A 22,216-nucleotide genomic window follows, 5' to 3' on the forward strand; every position below is an offset into this window, starting at 1 on the left:
TGATCATTTTGACCATGTGCCTGTCTGGAAGCAGGCGGAGAAGTTTGCAGGTGAGGCCGCGGTACCAGACTGTGTCATAGGCAGCAGTCAGGTCTATGAAGACGGCACCGGCCTTCTTTTTCGCCTCAAAGCAGTCCTCGATGTCCTGGGTAAGGAGGGCGACCTGATCCACCGTGGACTTCCCACGTCGAAAACCCGCCTGCTCCCGGGGGAGGTGGGGGTCTATGATGGGCTCGACACGGGCGTGAATCAGGCGCTCGAGGACTTTAAAGGGGACGCAGAGCAACGAGATTGGTCTGTAGCTCGTTACGTCATCCTTTGGCTTGTTCGGCTTGGGGATAGCGACAACAGTGGCCCTTCTCCAAATCCTGGGGATCCGGAGTTGGCGCAGGCAAGAAGACAGGAAAACTCTCAGCCAGGACTTCATTGCAGGGGCAGCGTGGAGCACGAGTTCTGGGCAGATGTTGTCAGGCCCAGCAGACTTGCCTGGTTTGGTATACTGGAGGGCAGCTGTGAACTCCTCCGGTGAAAACTCACCGGAGATGTTACACTCGCTAGATGTTGTTGTCCTCCAGAGGTCTGCAGTTTCCTGGCGCACCGCCCGGGAAAAATCTCGATTTATCCCGGTATATGCCCCGTTTTTCACAACCTGTGCTGCAATAGCATTTGCGGTAACGGGGCATGTTCGGGGTGCGCGCTCAGACCTACCAGTCAAGTTGTTCAAAGTGCTCCACGCGATACGGCTAGTGTGCGAGAAGTCGATGGAGTGGACTGCCTCTTTCCAGCGCTGGTGCCTCTTCCTTCCAAGAGTGGAAAGAAGGGCAGTGGCTGAATTGTTAGCCTCCGGGCCATAGGGAGCCCGGAGGAAGGCGCTGTAGAGGGTCTCGCACTCGCCATCCCAGCATGGTTTGTAGTTCTTACGCCGGCCGCGTGGGATGGCTTTTTTGGCCGCAGATGTTAGTGCCCTACAGAAGTCCTGGTATGCCTCGTCCACGTTGGGTGTGTCTGGTGGTGGGAGACACCGTGTGGACTTGTTGGTATGGAGGCGATAGAGTTTCCAATTGGCCTTCCGGAAGTTCCATCGCTTCATCGGTCCGCTCGGAACTGTTGTCACGAGGTCGGGCACCGATATCAGCGACGGTCGGTGTTGCGACCTGGGGAACATTCCTAGAACACGTCTGTCGGGGAGCTGGGTGTCCACACCGACACTCACGAAAGCCAGGTCAGGGTTCGTGTCAGTGTTATGCCGAGCGGAGTGAAAGCTGGCTGGGCCCTTCGGGTTGTAGAGAAGGTTGAGCGAGTTGCGCTCTGCCCAGTCAGAAAGAGTTTCCCCGCTCGGTGAGGTGGTACTGTATCCCCACCGTGTATGCCGGCAGTTGAAATCACCAGCATATACACACGGTGGTTCAAGCACTGGCAGTGACACTGGCGTGAGTTGTGAGGGTGGTGGTTTGTAGATGTTGACAATTTTGATGTCGCCAACGTCCACTCGCAGCCACTCGATCTCGGAGTTGTCCGGTGATCGATCGGCGAGGGTCCAGCTCAGATCGTTGTGGACAAACGTGGCAAGGCCATGCTTCTTGCTCAGGATTGACCCAGCTAGCGTAAAGTTGGTGATCGCTAGCTTGTCCGCTGTTGGGCGGTGGGTTTCCTGAAGGAGGATGACCATGGCTTGGGTGGTGTGGGCCATGTGCTCGATGACGGATGTTTTGGCATCTGTGAGCCCTTCAACGTTCAGTTGCAGTATTCTTGGTTGGAGACCGGCAGCAGTGTTGCTACCAGATCTCCGCCCAGACTGCCCCTGGACGCCAGAACGGGAGGGTACCCGAGTTGAAAGTTTTTTGTTTCGCCGCGTTGCCATGGAGTAGAGCAGCGCGGTTACTTGCAGGGATCACGGCGTGAACGTAAACTTTCTCGATCCCCATGTTTTCCCCTTAAAGCAGGGGTCTCAAACTCAATTGACCTGGGGGTTGCTGGAGGTAGAGTCAGGGTGAGGCTGGGCCCCCTGAAGTATTCACATCAGAATGCTGTTTTAACTACCGTATCTTTCGGACCATAGGGCGCACCGGATTATAAGGCGCAATAAGAGGGTCATATTATGAATTTTTTTCTATATTTAAAACACTTCTTTGTGGTCTACATAATGTAATGGTGGTTCTTTGGTCTAAATATTGCATAGTTTATGTTTTACAGACCATCTTTTAGCTGCTTTCTGACCGTGTCTTCAGGATGCACCGTTTTGTAGGCAAAATTATTCACATGGCTCCACTTCAAGATCGTCTTCTCCCCGTCGTCTTTGTTCTACCGGTGTTTTTTAGCGCTTCCATAGTGAGTCTACTGACAAATATAAATGATAACTGTACACTACTTTCTATTAGAAATGACAACAGTGGAAGATGAATGCGCGACAACAAGAAGATAGAGAAAAAGAAGGAGTTTATTGACTATGGCGTCGGACTACAATGGCAGGCGCGCAAATGTTCAGGACTTACCGCAATGCAGATTCCAAATATACATCAACAGATATCAAGAGTTACCAAAAGTTGGTTTTGCATAATATTGCGAAACAAAACACCAGATAATTTGTCTCTTAATAGGTGCTATGTTGGTGTCCTCATACACACACCATAATAATACTATAATAATAATATGTTGAAGCACAGTTTGTCTGACAACGGCAGCGGCATGGTGCAGACAATCCATCAAGCGGTGCGGCTTTGTAGCTCACCAAAGTTAATCAATGTTTTGTTCTTGCTTGTCAGTCAACCTGCAGTCCACACATATCAGTCAATCAATCATCAATCAATGTTTATTCATATAGCCCTAAATCACAAGTGTCTCAAAGGGCTGCACAAGCCACAACGACATCCGCGGTACAGAGCCCACATAAGAGCAAGGAAAAACTCACAACCCCAATGGGACCTCGATATGAATGACTATGAGAAACCTTATGTGGGTGACCCCCCCCCCCTCTAGGGGAGACCGGATGCAATGGACGTCAAGTGGGTCTGACATAATATTGTGAAAGTCAAGTCCATAGTAGATCTAAGATAATAGTGAGAGTACAATCCATAGTGGGGCCAGCAGGAGACCATCTAGAGTTGAGACGGGTCAGCAGCGCAGAGATGTCCCCAACCGATATCATTTATGTGTGACTGCCATCTACCAGTCACACTTTTCATGACACCATGTACCAGGTCGGTAAGCACAACCAGAATTAATCCGTACAGTAGGTCATAAGGTGCCCTGTCGATTTTTTAGAAAATGAAAGAATTTTAAGTGTGCCTTATTGCCCCGAAAAATACTGCACTTGACTAAATGTGTTAACTACTTCTACTAGCAACTATAGTGACCCTAATATACTGTATGGTAGGCATTAGGTCATTATAAATTAAAAAAAAAGATCTATTTTGACACGGCTGAGTTCCCCAGAAGATCGTCAGACACTTCTGCTGGCTTATAGGAAGTTGCTATTTGGGTGTTCAATGTGTGTTTGCTGTGCTGTCATTTTTGTGTTGCATCATAGTGGGATTCAAGATTGCCATCATATATTTAAGTATTAGTTGCAAATGGCCCTTGGGCCGCAGGTTTGAGACCCATGCCTTAAAGGCAGAAAAAAAAAATCAGACCCACTCTTTCTGCCAATCCTGTATAGTTCCACATTTTCATAGTTGTTAGTAGACGTCATGTTGTTTTCCTCTTTGTTCCGGAAGACACAACGTCCACAGTTTCCAAAAACAATTTGAAATGTAGTCTCGTCACATTATAGAACACTTTTCCACTTTGCATCAGTCCATCTTAGATGAGCTCGGGCCCAGCTTTTGCATAGTAGAGTTTTAACTTGCACTTACAGATGTAGCGACAAACTGTAGTTACTGACAGTGGTTTTCTGAAGTGTTCCTGAGCCAATGTGGTGATATCCTTTACACACTGATGTCGCTTTTTGATGCAGTACCGAGGTCCATAATATCATCGCAGTGCAGTGATTTCTCCAGATTCTCTGAACCTTTTGATGATATTACGGACCGTAGATGGTGCAATCCCTAAATTCCTTGCAAAAGCTTGTTGAGAAATGTTGTTCTTAAACTGTTTGACAATTTCCTCAAGCATTTGTTCACAAAGTGGTGACCATCGCCCCATCCTTGTTTGTGAATGACTGAGCATTTAATGGAAGCTGCTTTTATACCCAATCATGGCACCCACCTGTTCCTAATTAGCCTATTAGCCCGTGGGATGTTCCAAATAAGTGTTTGATGGGCATTCCTCAACTTTCTCAGTCTTTTTTGCCACTTGTGCCAGCTTTTTTGAAACATGTTGCAGGTGTAACACAGGTATCAAACAAACGTTCAAACGTTAAGTATCTTGTCTTAACAGTCTATTCAATTGAATATAGGTTGAAAAGGATTTGCAAATCATTGTATTCTGTTTTTATTTACGATTTACACAACGTGCCAACTTCACTGGTTTTGGGGTTTGTACAACAGTTATAGCCTTTATAAAGGCGACAAAAGCAGTGAGCTTGTTTTGGGGGTTGTGTGCTTTTTTGCTTTGTCTATTCAATACTCAAAACCAGCTGCTTTGTGATCCTCATGTGACCATACAGAAAGTGATTTTTTACAGATGCCTCGTCACACTTGCCATGATAGAGTTGAGTTGAGTTGAGTTGAGTTGAGTTTGAGTTTATTTCGAACATGCAAGCATACAACATGATACATCACAATTTCCAGTTTCTCTTTTCAACGTGTTCGAAAAGGAGTAGGAAGAAGCATATCTTATTTAATCCTACCCCTTTTCTTTTACATAGCAGTTGCTAAAACTTTTGTTCACTTGCTGTTCTCAATGTATTCACAATATACTCCATAAGTAATCACAATAAAAATAAATAAACAATAATTGGTGAAGTAAGTCATATTTCATATGATGAGATAAGTAAGATTATTTTGAGAATGAAAGAATAGATGGATGAAATAAATTCAGAATGTTTATCATGGTTCTTCTTCTTTGTACTTTGTAAACACTTTAAGTTTGAATAGTTTCTTGAAGTGGATCATATTAGTACATTGTTTGATTTCTTTGCTTAATCCATTCCATAATTTAATTCCACATACAAATATACTGAAGGTCTTAAGTGTTGTACGTGCATACAAATGTTTTAATAGATATTTCTATCAGTCTCTCAAAAAGACAGATATACAGATAGATCCATTGATCGATAGACTTTCACTTCTCATTGTGCTGGGTTGCAAGAAGTGTGGCGTTGCACATCTGCAGAGGCACACTGCTTCTCAGGAGCCTGCCAGCATGCAGATCTGCTGATGAGTGTTTGTGCGCGTGTGAGGGTGCTGAGTTTGTTCCTCAAACGATTGTGTTTTTACGAGATCCTCCGCATTCCTCCCTCTTGTGCCAAAGCAACTTTAACCTCCCCTATAGGACATGGTGTTTAAATTGCCAACAGGGCCTCTTTACTGTAATCTCCTAAGGTAAATAATCAAACCCCTTCTGACTTGAAACACTTACTTTTTTCCCAGACTTAAGTATTTTTAGTCACATCTTGTTATGGGTTACACTGAGATTCTTGCTGATGTGGAAGTCACTTGTGGTAGATTCCCTCTTCCCTTTTCACTTTTTTGTCGGGATTCCTGCCAAGCTATTTTAGCTCAAATCCTGCCAGGAAACAGTGAATGCCATAACTCGGAACGGCTTCAGCAAAGATGTACAACTCACAAGAGGCCCCGAGGCATTTCCTTCCCTTTACTGGGAGGAACAGCCTTTGTGTCATCGAAGAATGGCAACGTTGCAGCGATCAACAAACCTTTACCCTTTTAGTTGCCTGGATCCTGTCTTTCACTTTTTAGGGTGAAGTATATAATATCACAACAGATGGTGGCGACTTGAAAGTGAGAGTGTTGCAGTGCCTACACTGGTTATGGATCAATGGCCACGTTTACAAAGACGCAGTAACCAGAGCTTTAGTGCAACGTCTCAATGAACAGAAGGCACAATGACAGCAAACCCTTTCACTTGCAATCCGATTTCAGTGTAATGTTCTAACTCTCTAGAGTGGTACTTCCTGTCCCCCCTGCTTTTCACACTCACATAGGGAGTGGTTGAGATGTGACATCACAACAACCGTTGTTTCCTGGTACAATATTGTGCATAAAAATACATTACTCTAAATGGATATTGTGTAAAAATACCTTATAATCTAGTTTTCTTGTAGTTTTTTTTCCAAAGACAGAATGACCCTTCCGTATCTAACGGTCTTTGTGTGTGTGTGTGTGTGAGTGGGAGCTGAGCATGCAGCGAGTCACAAATGAAAGAGAGCTGTGCAGCTGTACACAAAGAGGCTGTTGATTCTGGACATTCAAGCCTGTCTCTGTCGCTGAATCCTACACATAGCATGTATAATCAACTAGAGCAGGTGTCAGAAGAAAAAAGTATTCATCATCGTGCTTCACTTTTAGATAAAAACTCTTATAGCTTGGTTTACTAAGATCCAAATACCTCCTATTATTATAAATGTGCCTGTTACTACATTACATATATACTGTACTTAAATCATGTTTATAAAACTTTAATGGAGGTGTTTGGATGTTTTGTAAGGGCTTTATACACACAACAGAGCGGCTCCCATAGGCTCCATTGAAAGAAGACTTTTGATCGAATGTATTTAATATTTAGAATGCATTAAAAAAAATACACCCGTTGTCATGTCTTTATATTGAATATGAACGATAGACAAAATTCCCCAAAAATTGCAGTTCCACTTAAAGAGAAGCAATTCACTTTGCACAAGTATAATACATCAGCTGTGTGTGTGCTATCAAGTTTGCTCTTGTTTTAGTACACACAAACTTCCAAATCAGGCCCTTAATGCTGGCAAAAACTCCCTTAAAATTAAATGACATCATACGGACAAACTTACAACATTGAAAAACCTTGCCACTTTACTGACAGAAAATAATAATATAACGTGGAGTTGTTCCAGTCGAGAACAGTTACAAAAACAGCTAGAGTCCTCTTCTTGGAGAAATGTGTAGCGTGTCAGTGGGAATTGTGAGGTCAGTAGGGCTGTGTTCGATGATTTTCATAATTTAATCTGACTTGTAAGATTTTGCACACCGTTGTCGATCAGTGGAATCTATGGCGTTGAGAAATTAACAGATTATGATGGTAGGTTGAAAGTCGAATCAGACTCCTTCGAATCGAATTGTCAAATATTTTTAAAAACTGACCTAGTGGTCGGAGATCACAAATGTTGAACCCATAAGTACACTTTTTTTTAAATTCTAAAGTATCCTTTTTTTGAAGACTAAAACACACATAACAGATATTACTGTGTGTATTAGTCATGTAAAGAATAAATATAATTTAAGAATACAATACTTGATGTTGAAAGTCATCATAAAGCGGTGGTTCCCAGTTATTGTCTGTCATGCCACCGTTGGGGATGGACATTTTTTCATGCTGCCTCTAAATTGAAAAATTATTTAGAACTTGATCTTTTATCTAGTCATCTGTACAAACCACTCCATGAGTTTCAGGCTCCAGCGTTGTGCACACAATCACTTGATTATCAAAATAGATGATAAAGTGAGCTATAATTAAAAAATGCCGCTTTCGTAGGAAGGAAAGACAGGAAAGCCTACATACCAGAATTTATGTATTAAAGACATATTGACTAATCCAGGGGTGGGCAAACTACGGCCCGCGGGCCACATCCATTGGTCCCTTTAGTCCGGCCCGCCAAATATTAAAACAGAATTGAGCAAAGATCTGTTTTGAGAATTGCTACAACAAAACTGATACTAGACTTCGACGCACTGGCAAAAAAGGGTGACCAACAATCCTGCTATGTTTCTTTGATGTTCTGATATAATACTGTTGAAAATAGATGTATTATGATTAAAATAGCCCATGTTTGTGAAGCATACTCTTAGTTCCAATAGATATGATATGCTTTGAAATGCATCATGTGCTCGCCTGGCCCGTCTGTCAAATTTTAAAAGCCAATGTGGCCCCTAAGCCAAAAAGTTTGCCCACCCCTGGACTAATCACTTGACCTAAAAGGTCTCGATGTAATCTCGTTACAGGAGAAAATGAGCAGCTATTACATTTATGACACACATGCAGGATTTACATGAATTCCAAGAGGTGCATGTCTTGCCAGAACAAAGGCTCGAATTTGAGAGCAGGCTCCAATGAACACAATGTCTATCCACAGTGCGAAACTAAGTTACTAAACCTGCTCATCATTGTGGAAAATAAACTTATCACTTATCACTGTATGACGAGAGCAAAAGGAATAGTCAATCAATCGGTCGATCAATCGATAGGTTTTATTTTCAGCAATTTACTTATACAGTGTGAGCTGGATTCTAGAAGCAACACTTCAATCCAAATCATCTATCCATCCATCCATTTTTTACAGCTTGTCCCTTCAATCTAAATCAATAAAACTTTATTTATAAAGTGCTTTTCATGCATGAAAAATCCAACACAAAGTGCTTTAAAGACTTAAAAACAATGCCCGATGACCCACATCTTTCATCATCAATCACACACGCACATGCACGCACGCACGCACGCACGCACGCACGCACACACACACACATACACTATCACAGGAGCCGTCTGCACCAGGAGGTCATCAGGCCACGACCCGCAGGACGCTGACACAAAGCACCCCACAGCCATGGCCAATATAATCTCTGATGCAGAGGAATCCCTCTGAGGAACGCCGGAAAGTAAAAATAGTAAAACATGTAAAACAGTAAAAACCAAGAGTAAGGATAAAACATGACATATGAGTAAAGATGAAGATAAAATATACATCTATACAATAAGTATACAATAAATAAATATAACTAAATAAAATATAGCATAACTAATAAGAAATAAAAAAGACGGTATGGATGACTTCAATAAAAAAATTAAATACAAGTAAAAGCCAATTCAATAAGATTGATCTTAAACCTACTCTTAAAAACATAAACATTCTCTGCAGCCCTGGGGTCCTCCGGCAAGCAGTTCCATAGACAGAGGTCATAATAGTGAAAAGATGCCATCCCGTGACTTTGTCCTGACTTTTGGAATAATTAGGAGACGAGTGCCAGAGCATCTTAGGGTTCGTAAAGGTTTATAAGTTAAAAAGGAAATTTGAAAGAAAGTGTTACCCAGAGAGAGGGTTGAACTCTGGCTATATGCTTAAGATGATAAAAAACTACAGTATTTTTGTTATAAAAAACTAAGGTCAGAGTTGAAAATGACACCCAGATTTTTCACTCGGAGTGATGGGGTCAAGAACAATGATTGCAGTTTTGATATGTGATTCTGTCTCAGGGCCTCAGGAACAACGTCTAAAATTTCAGTTTTGTCCTGGTTAAGCTGTAAAAACGTATCTGCCATGCAGGTTTAATATCTAAAATGCAATTGAAAGAATAAAAAAAAAAGCATATCAATTGGTCCTGGTCACTTATAAAATGGTGCAGTGTAAACTTTTGCCACTAAATTGTAGGTATAAAAATTACCAAATGTTCTTGATAAGAGCAAAAAAGGGGCTTACTTTTGTCCATATATTGTGATTCAAAATGGAAATATGAGCTGCACAGAAGAGGCGTGAGAACCTCTCCTTTGCAGCCTCTTTTCAAATACAAACACCTCAGATGAGCAGGCGTGGCTTAACTGCAGATGACTGTGTGATTTTGGTATTTTCCAACAGCTGGAGCAAAACCCTGGGAACTCACACACACATCTGGCTGTGTATTTCTTTTCAAACATTAAGCAATGGTAGCGTTAGGAGTACCATCATTGACCATAAAATCCTCCATTTAGTTTTACCAGTGATGCAAGTCTACATTCCTGAGCAACTGGCACATTTAGCGCCACATGTTCCTTGTGTACTACTTATGTTCGGTGTGAGTCACACTTTATCTCAGAGCTTAATGGTTAATCTGTGTATCGCCAGGTGGCATGGCCTCAGGGACAGCTGGCAGCTTCAGCCGTAAGAGGCTCCACCGGAGGTACATGAGAGAAGAGCAGTGCAGGCCACAAACCACTACTGATGATCAGGAAGACGAGGACGATGTTGACACTTGCATGAGTGAATGTCAAACTGATGCGATGAGTCTATCGCCTGCTGGCAGAATATCCCCAATGAACCTTCTACCAAATGATGACATTCCTTTTCCCTCCACCAACTGCAGTACCCTCAATGATGCTTCCAATCACTGCAGGGAACTCATGTTAAAGCCAGACCCAGTCCTACTGCATTCAGCTCAGGCCAGACTGGCTACCCCAGAAGACTCTTTCAATTCCAGCTTCAGTTTTATTCAGCAGTCTCTCTCTACACCAGCACTAGATTCGGAATCCCCTCAAGCCACAAAAGTGCCTCATTTGTCTCATATTAAACCAGCATCTTTGGATCAGCCTGAGTCAAAGCAGTCACCCCTGATCACCTCGACCTCTGTCCCTGGCAGCCATGAAGACAGGACGACCATCTCACTATTAGGTGGAAGGTTTTGGGGTGAACGTGTGTGGGGCAGCAGGGAGGTGGATGGTGACTTTCAGTGTCCGGATACAGAAGTCACATCGTCACTGTCACTGGACTCAGACACGGCCTCTGCATCCTCGGTCACCTCGGGATACGAGAGCGCCACACCCGCTTCCGACCAAGGCTGGGACAATTTGGTGAAGAAGTATGACCGCGTGCTGCAAGACTGCCTCCAAAGCAACCGGACACACACTAAGGTGATTGAATGTTTTCACTATTACATATTTTTTAATGACATGAACATTTCGTATCATGGCTATGGTTATCAATATTATCATGGTATTGTTAAAAGTGCTCAAAATGTACACTGAAATTTTGAACTAGTGCTGTCAAATGATTATCTTTTTAATTAGATTAATCATGATTAATCCCAGGTTATTACTTGCTTGCATAATTAAAAAATTGGATACGAATGCAATTTCATTCCTCCAGGAAATGTTTTTAAATGTTTTACTTGAATGCATGTTTTGTTAAAACGTGTTTATCTAAAGTTCAGTCAGGCTGTATTTTGCGAGCGAGTACACCAGTCCGAGTCTCCTCACTCATCTTTGCACTGACGTATGCATTGATCTGATCAATGAACCGCCGGGCAATCATCCACAGTTTATGGAAAAGAGCACGTGCAATCAGAATACATTGCGTGATTAACCCGCGTGTATACACGATTAATGCAATCACTTTTTGTGATTAATCCCATGAGCTAATTCCTTATTCTTCACAGTCCTACATTTAATAAGGTTTAAATAAAAGATAAAAATAAATAGACACAAAATATATTTTTTTTGCGGAAGAAACAATAAATATTGTTCTGGCTTCTTAAGAGCCATATTATTTTTATTTGGGTGTTAGAATATGTTTATCTAATTTGTAAAGGTTAGGGTTAGGGTTAGAACTGCTTAAATCTCTAGAAAAGATCAACTTCAGATATATCAGTCGATTATAAGTTTGTATTATTCTTTTTAGCAATGGCCGTTTTAAAGTTAAAAACTGCCTGCACGGCACCTTTGTGTTATTAGTGTTAATATTGCAACATTATTCTGGCTTCTTAAGAGCCATATTATTTTTATTTGGGTGTTAGAATATGTTTATCTAATTTGTAAAGGTTAGGGTTAGGGTTAGAACAATCACTCTGTTCTAAGACAGCACATCTTGTAGGTTCAATGTGCATAATTGAATAGCTTAGCAATTTTAGATTGGGGTAAGTTGTTTCCTAATGGGGAAGTACGTTAATGTCTCTTGTATTCAGGTTAGCAATTAAGCTGAGTTTATCAAAGTGAGGTTATCAATCATAGCTTTACTATAATTTTAATTTAAAACGGTAATATCCGTCGGGACTCGGGAGTGTTACCCCAGTAATCATTGCCGTTTATTATTACATCTCTACATCCAACTTCCAAGTCTAGAGAAAAACACTTTCTGTAACGCAAAATAATTGCCCACTGCAGGAACACTATTTTAAGTAAAAGGGAAATGACAAATTCATCACATATAATTCTCTCCAACAAAGAGTCATCAATAGAGATATGACGATAAACAGTATTATTGATAACCGCAGTAAAATTTTTAACATTTAGTTAAATTAAAATGATTACAAAACCGTGATTGATAGCTGCACTTTGAATAACTCATGGGCGGACTGGTGCTACATCACTAGCTTAAATGCTAACATTAATACAAGAAAATGTTAATTTTCCTTATAAAGAAACAACATACGCCGATCTAAACTTAGAAAAAACACACTGCTGTCCAAGCAAATAAACTATTAATTTGTGTACATTGAATATTCAAGCTGTGCTCTCTTTGCACGGAGTGATCGATTAACAGTTTACTCGGGAGAATATGACACAGAGGGTTTTTACGGCACGTTCAAGGACTGCTGAACAGAGTAGGACGTCACCTTGCCCTTATCAGTGTAGCATAAGAAACACAAAACATGCAAAATTGTGGGCTTCATAACAGTGTGTCTATTTATTTTAGTTATTGAAAAAAAAATCGGTGTGTAAGTACTTTTTGAGCACATTCAACAATACTGCGATAATAATGATAACAGGCATAATTTTGGTCACAATGACATGATATAAAATGTTCATATTATTACATCAGTGGTCATCAACTTAGCATATAATGTACTATATGTTAGGAGTGCACCAACCGTTGTCTCAGATAGCCATCTATTTTGGAAAATCTGCATTTGTAGCCATTTGCGTCCCAGATATTTTTGATTACAGAGGATTTTAGCTATCTGATTGCAATACATTTTAATGCTAATATTGCAAAACAGTATGTTTTCACTTCAGGATATTTTTAGATGATTAAATAAAATTGATGATTCACGTTTTATTCAAAATTTTAGTAACTATACTGCTACTCAGTACTGTATGTGTTGCTGCAGCTCTGAAGGGATTGCTTACATGTACCAGAATGCTTTGTAGCTGACCTTCTGGCGTCATAGTCTTGCTACATATACTGTTAACCAATACTTTTGCAACAAATAGTAACACATAATGAATCTCTTTGTGGTTTAAATTATTTTTGATTCATTCAAAAGTTTTTGGAGGGTCAAAAGTTGTAGTTCATTTAGTTTCATATTGAAGTTTGACCCAGAATGTGAACACTCTAACTTTTTGCGAATGAAAAAAGTCTTAAAATATGCACTTAACTAATACATTTAACCAGAGGTTTCCAAATTGTGGCCGGGGGGCCATTTGTAGCTTGCAATACATTTTTTAACTGTCCACGGCGCATTCTAAAAATACTGTGACAAAAAAAACATAACAAAGTGTAATAAAAGAGCAAAGAGGTGTAAAGTAACAAGAATATGTTACAATATTAACACTATTAACACAAAGGTGCCGTGCAGGCAGTTTTTAACTTTAAAACTGCCATTGCTAAAAAGAATAATACAAACTTATAATCGACTGATAGATCTGAAGTTGATCTTTTCTAGAGATTTAAGCACTGAAAGTAAAAAGAATATGTATTGATATATGACTTATTTTTAACACTTTTATGAGAGGGGGGCTTTTGGATCTCCATGACATTTAGTGTGATTTTTTTTTTTTTTAACTGTCATTGTTCAAAAAATAATAATGAATCAAAAGCAATGTTGTTATGAATATTTTTTATATAAGTCTACAATTACTTCACATCAAATATTCCAATTAGAAAAATCTTTAGGGGAATAGATTGCATATTTTGTGTTTTTACCATTAAAAAATTGGTTTTCTTTGAAAAAAGGCATAAAATATAAAAAAAACCTTTATGGCAACAGATAGGTCTGAAGTTAATCTATAGTTATTTAAAGTGTTGAAAGAAAAAAATAATAGTATACGACTTATTTTTAACACTTTATAGACGAAGACCCGTTTAACATTCACCAAAATCGATGGAAGCCCTAATGGTTACAATAAATATTGTATTGGTTTTAAAAATGAAAAATATCGGAATGGTCCCCGCATGATTTCATTTTTCAGTGTGCCACCCGAACGCCTCCCTAGGGAGGTGTTTAGGGCACGTCCGACCGGTAGGAGACCACGGGGAAGACCCAGGACACGTTGGGAAGACTATGTCTCCCGGCTGGCCTGGGAACGCCTTGGGATCCCCCGGGAAGAGCTGGACGAAGTGGCTGGGGAGAGGGAAGTCTGGGCTTCCCTGCTTAGGCTGCTGCCCCCGCGACCCGACCTCAGATAAGCGGAAGAAGATGGATGGATGGATGGATGGATGGATGGAGTGTGCTGCCCTCAGTGGAAAATGATTGGACACCCCTGCATTAAACTATTTCCATTTTACCAACATGTTAAAAGGCCTACTGAAACCCACTACTACCGACCACGCAGTCTGATAGTTTATATATCAATGATGAAATCTTAACATTGCAACACATGCCAATACGGCCGGGTTAACTTATAAAGTGCAATTTTAAATTTCCCGCTAAACTTCCGGTTGAAAACGCCTTTGGATGATAACGTATGCGCGTGACGTAGCCAGTGAAACAGAAGTATCGGTACCCCATTGAATCCAATACAAAATAGCTCTGTTTTCATCTCATAATTCCACACTATTCTGGACATCTGTGTTGGTGAATCTTTTGCAATTTGTTTAATGAACAATGGAGACTGCAAAGAAGAAAGTTGTAGGTGGGATCGGTGTATTAGCGGCAGACTACAGCAACACAACCAGGAAGACAGAGATTTACATGTCCCTGGTTTAATAGTATTGTTGATCTTCTGTCTAGCCTTCCAGTCAGGGATTTATTTATTTTGTTTCTATATGCAGTTAAGCACGATGCTATCACGTTAGCTCCGTAGCTAAAGTGTTTCGTCGATGTATTGTCGTGGAGATAAAAGTCACTGTGAATGTCCATTTCGCGTTCTCGACTCTCATTTTCAAGAGGATATAGTATCCGAGGTGGTTTAAAATACAAATCCGTGATCCACAATAGAAAAAGGAGAGAGTGTGGAATCCAATGAGCCAGCTTGTACCTAAGTTACGGTCAGAGCGAAAAAAGATATGTCTTGCACTGCATTCTAGTCCGTCACTTTAACGTTCCTCATCCACAAATCTTTCATCCTTGCTCAAATTAATGGGGTAATCGTCGATTTCTCGGTCTGAATCGCTCTAGCTGCATTGAAAACAATAGGAAAATATGAGGAGGCGATCAACTGACTACGTCACGCTACTTCCGGTAGGGGCAAGGCTTTTTTTTTTATCAGAGACCAAAAGTTGTGAACTTTATCGTCGTTGTTCTATACTAAATCCTTTCAGCAAAAATATGGCAATATCGCGAAATGATCAAGTATGACACATAGAATGGATCTGCTATCCCCGTTTAAATAAAAAAAATTCATTTCAGTAGGCCTTTAATGACATGTTAAAATAAAAATAAAATATATATATACACACACACACACACATATATATATATATATATATATATATATATATATATATATATATATATATATATATATATATATATATTAGGGCTGCAACAACTAATCGATTAAATCGATTAAAATCAATTATAAAAATAGTTGGCGATTAATTTAGTCATCGATTCGTTGGAACTATGCTATGCGCATGCGTGGAGGCTTTTTTAATTATTTTATTTAAATTTATTTATTTTTTTTAAAATTATTTTTTTATAAACCTTTATTTATACACTGCAACATTTACAAACAGCTGAGAAACAATAATCAAAGTAAGTACAAAAACAGTACAAAACAGCGCCAGGGCGGCGATGAGGCTACGTCTCATGAAGTGGAGGCAAGCTAGCCAATGATGTGTCATGTACAGCTCACGTGACGACGCCGTCTGGAAACATTCGAAAATTGGCGCAGGTAAACCGTACGGATAGTCCAGCAGAAAAACATCTTGAGGTTATTGCTTCAATGGAGAAAAGTGCACGACCTAAGTCGTCAAAAGTGTGGGAACACTTTACTTTAAAGACTTCAAAGAAGACCGTTTCCTGCAAAATGGCACAGAAGTACAACATTGCTTCAGGAGCACCTGCAAAATGAAACATGTTGGAGCCATGGATGAAGGGAACTCACGGTACGTAACTTTTTAAGTCCATAGTGGCAACAGGCATTCATGAGTTCAGCTTTTTTGTGAGTAACGTTAACTTTATGCCTTTGTTGCAACGCGGGGCTCCGTTTTGAGAGAGAAAACGCACGGTTACCAATTTCGAAATAAAAGTAACAGACAGAAATATCTCAGGTTGGTTTCATAATCGATCAATGTAGCCGGGCCGATAAAGCTATATAAATCTATTTAGATTTGAGTGACGCTTTAGTATAACTGAACGTTATGAAGGTGCTGGAATATTTCATGCTATTATTCAGAGGCAGCCTAAAATGAATCCTTTAATATTCACAACAGAAACGTGTACAATATCTGATTCAGTTCTGATGAGTTACATTTATGTGTTATTGTTGGTTTATGCTGCACCCCCAATGTCCACAACATGGTGCCAGTATGCTGGTTTTTTCAATAAAATACTGGAAAGGATAGAAATGTAGTTTGTCTCTTTTATCCGACTATTAATCGATTAATCGAAGTAATAATCGACAGATTAATCGATTATCAAATTAATCGTTAGTTGCAGCCCTAATATATATATCAGTGGCGTGCGGTGAGGTTAATGTCTGGTGAGGCACTGCATCATCACAGTCAGATTTACAAACATATGAACCCTAAATAGTATCTTATTCACCATGTGATTGGCAGCAGTTAACAGGTTATGTTTAAAAGCTCATACCAGCATTCTTTACACAACTGTAGCACACAAAAAAGCACATTTAATAAAAAAAAACATTATTATGGTCTTACCTTTCTTGCTGGACATCCACACAGCCAGCCTTTGCGTGTGTACCACGCCGTTTGAAAAGAACGGGTCTTCTGTCCCGAAGTCAAAAGCAAACCTTTTAGCTCCGGCGTTGGTCTACCTTTAATTATTACCTCCAGCTTCGATTGAAAGTCCAGTTTAGAAAACTGTTTTATTTTACATATGTAATCCTCCATGTTTTAATAAAAGTCCAGGCGAGAGGAAATTAACAATCGCTGCAAACTTTTTTTTTCCTTTTTTCTTTTCTTCTGCGGCCGAGCAATGATCTCTGGGATCACTACCGCCCTCTACCACCAGGAGGCCGGATTACTGCGAGCCTCAACCAGTACGTCTTTTGCAGCAGATTTATGAATGCTCAGCACAAGAAATACGTTACACACATACAGTTTTTGACAAAATACACTGTACATTATATACCTCAGCTAACTAAACTATGCCATAGTTTAGTTAACGGATATAATTCATATAGCAATACAGTCTCACTGCACAGCAGCTCAGCAGTTAGCCGAGTCATTGTGCACAATCCATGTTGAGGCACAAATCAGTGACGTGCCTCAACTGGCTGCTGATCACCGCACCGTCTCTTCTCAGTATTTGAACGGCAAATGTGAAAATAAAAATAAAAATAATCTAAAACTGGTGAAGTTAAATGGAAAATAACTTTAGTATAATCACTGGATACATATAACAATTTAATTAATTTTTTTTTCATTTTACTTTTTTTTTCTTTCCATGATGGCAGGTGAGGCCCCGCCTCCCCTGCCTCTAGTGACGGCACGCCACTGATATATATATATATATATATATATATATATATATATATATATATATATATATATATATATATATATATATATATATAAGATAAATAAAAAACCGTAGTAATCTACCCAAATTTCCATCTGAAATTACAATAATTTTTTTAACTATTAAATTATTTCTTTTGAGAGGCTGTTTAGTGAACATTTCAGAATATAGTCTGCAATGAAATATTCCCATCCACGGAGAAAGAAACTTGGAGTTAGTGTCAAGACTTGGTCTATGGCGTGATTTGTTCTCCCGTGGAGCAAATGATGTGGACCGGACGTGGCTTGGAGGTGAGTACATAATTTAATATAAGGACAATAAAAAGGAATAAACAAAAGGCGCTCACAGCGGAGGTACAAATTTGACTATGAAAAAAAAGACATGCACGTGGGCACAAAAACTATGAACAATAAACAAAAACTTACTTGGCATAGAACATGGCATGAAGACGCGTGATCATAAAGAGGGCAGAGCATAAATGTGCGGAGAAGGTGATGTCGCCAGGAAGACCAACAGAAAAAGACAGGCTTTAAATAACAGTGACATGATTGGTGAAAACAGGTGTGTGACTCAAAACGTGAAACAGGTGCGTGACGTGACAGGTGAAAACTAATGAGTTGGCAAGGTGACAAACAAGGAAGTGCACAACCAGGAACTAAAAAGAGTCCAAAAAATAAACAGCACATGGCCAAACCAAAACATGATAAACAGACATGACAGTTAGTAATGAATTATTAAGGAAAGATGTTCACCCTGGTTATATAACTGTGATCTGACGGTCATTCGCCTTTCTCCTGTTTTGGCTCTGCTGAAATATTTAGAGGTATTTGTTGCCCTCTGGACTGCTTGCTAATCTTTTTTGTCTTTCTGCTCAGATCGAATCTATGATGTTAAAGCTCCACAGACTCCAGCAGAAAGCCATCATTGAAGATGATTACGATGCAGGTGAACTATGCAGTCTATGCATTTTGTTGTCACGTTAATGTTTATGTGGTCTGGTTGTGGTTTCTGAATGTCAGAAAAACCTCTCACTTGACGCTTTGTTTCTTTACAAGTTCATACACATGTTCATTCTGCAGCAATTCTGTGCAGTGATTTCATTTAGTGGAAGCAGGCCAGAACACAGGCTAAAGGGACAAATAATATCTAGACTAAACAACATGTTTACTGAGAAATCAAACATTCAGAATTCATGTTAGAGATGAGGAAGAAAGGCTGTGGCTTTATTTCATTTCTTGCTGGCTAAATTTGTTTCCACATTTAATCAACATATTTGAGATCAAAAGGTCATGATTTGAGAAAACTATACGACTCGTGACATGCAGTATTTCTGACAAAGTTTATTGACTTTTTCTTGAAATGATGAAGACAGCAATAAGTTTACCAGAAGGATACATTTTATTTTCAAAATCTCGTACTGAACATGTTTGATGCTTTTGATATTTGACAATTATAATGAAGCTGAACAGTTGCATTGACCTTATTTGACATACTTAACTGGCCTAAGAGACAAGGGACTGATTTCTGACCTATTTCTTGGACCTTGTGACTAAAATAGCGACACTTTTCTCGGCTTTCTGCTCAACTTTTCACAATCAGTTGTATGCAAGCAACTAATAACTTGAGATTAATCAAGTTGATTCCAAATGTAATTTACTGTGATAAAAAATGATCATTTGACATCACTAGTTAATACTGTATATAGTCTTAAATCTTTTACAAAACGTTACCGAATTCATTCAGATTAGCAAAAATTGAGGAGTTGAATTCTAAGCCACCATTTCTCCATATTGCAATGTCTTCTGCATGAAATTATTTCAACAATGAGGTATTAAAAAGCGACTTTCCATTGACTGATGCACTGAATTTTTAAGAATACCACTGAAAAATGTCAGTTTGCTGTGAAGTATTATTGACTTTTTTGTCAAAATAGTTTTTCCAATAAAATTAATAACAATATAATTGATTCTGCTGTTTAAAGTTACCCAGCCAGCTGGGAATTCATTTGTATAACACTAATCCTAAATGTGCAATTTAAGACGACATGAGCAGCTTTATTTTGAGCAATTTGCATTTTGGTCAAATTAATTTAAATGGTATTTGACACAAAACAGAAAAAGAATTTAAGTGTGATAAAAGTAATGATTCAACTTAAGTCTTTATAATACTATTAGTTATACATTTTTAAATGCTATATTTCTGCCATATGCCTGCCTATTTTCAGTTAAATATGTCACATCCAAAAGAATGATTCAAATCCAGGCTGACAGGTTGCTGTAATACTGTACTGTACATAGACCCAAAATACTTTTATTTAATTTCTGACAAATACTGTATGGTCATAAGATATTGGTTTGAAACATCTTCAAAAATACATATTATTAACTGCTATTAGGGATTTAACGATATGAACATTTCATATCATGGCTGTCGTGACCAAAAATTATCATGTTTATCAATATTATAACAGTATTGTTGAATGTGATCGAAAAGAACTGACACACACTGAAATATTTTAATAAAGTTTTATTTTTAAAACGTTAATGTAATTAGCACACTCGAAAGTGAAGAGTATCGCAGTGAGTAGAGATGTAATGATAACTGCATTTACCTTTGTAAATTAAAATTAAAGTTAAAGTACCAATGATTGTCACACACACTAGGTGTGGCGAAATTATTCTCTGCATTTGACCCATCACCTGTGATCACCCCCTGGGAGGTGAGGGGAGCAGTGGGCAGCAGCGGTGGCCGCGCCCGGGAATCATTTTTGGTGATTTAACCCCCAATTCCAACCCTTGATGCTGAGTGCCAAGCAGGGAGGTAATGGGTCCCATTTTTATAGTCTTTGGTATGACTCGGCCGGGGTTTGAACTCACAACCTACCGATCTCAGGGCGGACATAAAAAAACTGTGATTGATAACTGCACTTTGAGAAACTCACGGACTGAGTTAAGCTTGCTATCTTAAATGGGAACATGAAAATAAGAGACATTAACATACAAACCCCGTTTCCATATGAGTTGGGAAATTGTGTTAGATGTAAATATAAACGGAATACAATGATTTGCAAATCCTTTTCAACCCATATTCAATTGAATGCACTACAAAGACAAGATATTTGATGTTCAAACTCATAAACTTCATTTTTTTTTTGCAAATAATAATTAACTTAGAATTTCATGGCTGCAACACGTGCCATAGTAGTTGGGAAAGGGCATGTTCACCACTGTGTTATGTTACATCACCTTTCCTTTTAACAACGCTCAGTAAACGTTTGGGAACTGAGGAGACACATTTTTTAAGCTTCTCAGGTGGAATTTTTTCCCATTCTTGCTTGATGTACAGCTTAAGTTGTTCAACAGTCCGGGGGTCTCTGTTGTGGTATTTTAGGCTTCATAATGCGCCACACATTTTCAATGGGAGACAGGTCTGGACTACAGGCAGGCCAGTCTAGTACCCGCACTCTTTTACTATGAAGCCACGTTGATGTAACACGTGGCTTGGCATCGTCTTGCTGAAATAAGCAGGGGCGTCTATGGTAACGTTGCTTGGATGGCAACATATGTTGCTCCAAAACCTGTATGTACCTTTCAGCATTAATGGCGCCTTCACAAGTTACCCATGCCTTGGGTACTAATACACCCCCATACCATCACACATGCTGCCTTTTACACTTTGCGCCTATAACAATCCGGATGGTTCTTTTCCTCTTAGGTCCGGAGGACACGACGTCCACAGTTTCCAAAAACAATTTGAAATGTGGACTCGTCAGACCACAGAACACTTTTCCACTTTGTATCAGTCCATCTTAGCTCAGGCCCAGCGAAGCCGACGGCGTTTCTGGGTGTTGTTGATAAACGGTTTTCGCCTTGTGTAGGAGAGTTTTAACTTGCACTTACAGATGTAGCGACCAACTGTAGTTACTGACAGTGGGTTTCTGAAGTGTTCCTGAGCCCATGTGGTGATATCCTTTACACACTGATGTCGCTTGTTGATGCAGTACAGCCTGAGGGATCGAAGGTCACGGGCTTAGCTGCTTACGTGCAGTGATTTCTCCAGATTCTCTGAACCCTTTGATGATATTACGGACCGTAGATGGTGAAATCCCTAAATTCCTTGCAATAGCTGGTTGAGAAAGGTTTATCTTAAACTGTTCAACAATTTGCTCATGCATTTGTTGACAAAGTGGTGACCCTCACCCCATCCTTGTTTGTGAATGACTGAGCATTTCATGGAATCTACTTTTATACCCAATCATGGCACCTGCCTGTTCCCAATTTGCCTGTTCACCTGTGGGATGTTCCAAATAAGTGTTTGATGGGCATTCCTCAACTTTATCAGTATTTATTGCCACCTTTCCCAACTTCTTTGTCACGTGTTGCTGGCATCAAATTCTAAAGTTAATGATTATTTGTAAAACATTTTTTTTTTATCAGTTTGAACATCAAATATGTTGTCTTTGTAGCATATTCAACTGAATATGGGTTGAAAATGATTTGCAAATCATTGTA

The 22,216-nt window shown here is 39.6% G+C and overlaps 1 protein-coding gene across 5 annotated transcripts in view; it reads left to right on the forward strand.

Moving 5' to 3' along the window:
* Positions 1 to 22,216, forward strand: part of LOC133657336 (disrupted in schizophrenia 1 protein-like) — a 189,672-nt gene that overhangs the window by 58,973 nt on the left and 108,483 nt on the right. For all 5 annotated transcript variants that reach the window (XM_062058538.1, XM_062058537.1, XM_062058539.1 and 2 more), the window contains exons 7-8: positions 9,968 to 10,749; positions 18,581 to 18,650. In XM_062058538.1, coding sequence (XP_061914522.1) covers positions 9,968 to 10,749; positions 18,581 to 18,650 — 852 coding nt within the window. The remainder of the gene's footprint in view (positions 1 to 9,967; positions 10,750 to 18,580; positions 18,651 to 22,216) is intronic.

The sequence above is a fragment of the Entelurus aequoreus genome, linkage group LG09, assembly GCF_033978785.1.
Source record: "Entelurus aequoreus isolate RoL-2023_Sb linkage group LG09, RoL_Eaeq_v1.1, whole genome shotgun sequence".
Taxonomy (NCBI): Eukaryota; Metazoa; Chordata; class Actinopteri; order Syngnathiformes; family Syngnathidae; genus Entelurus; species Entelurus aequoreus.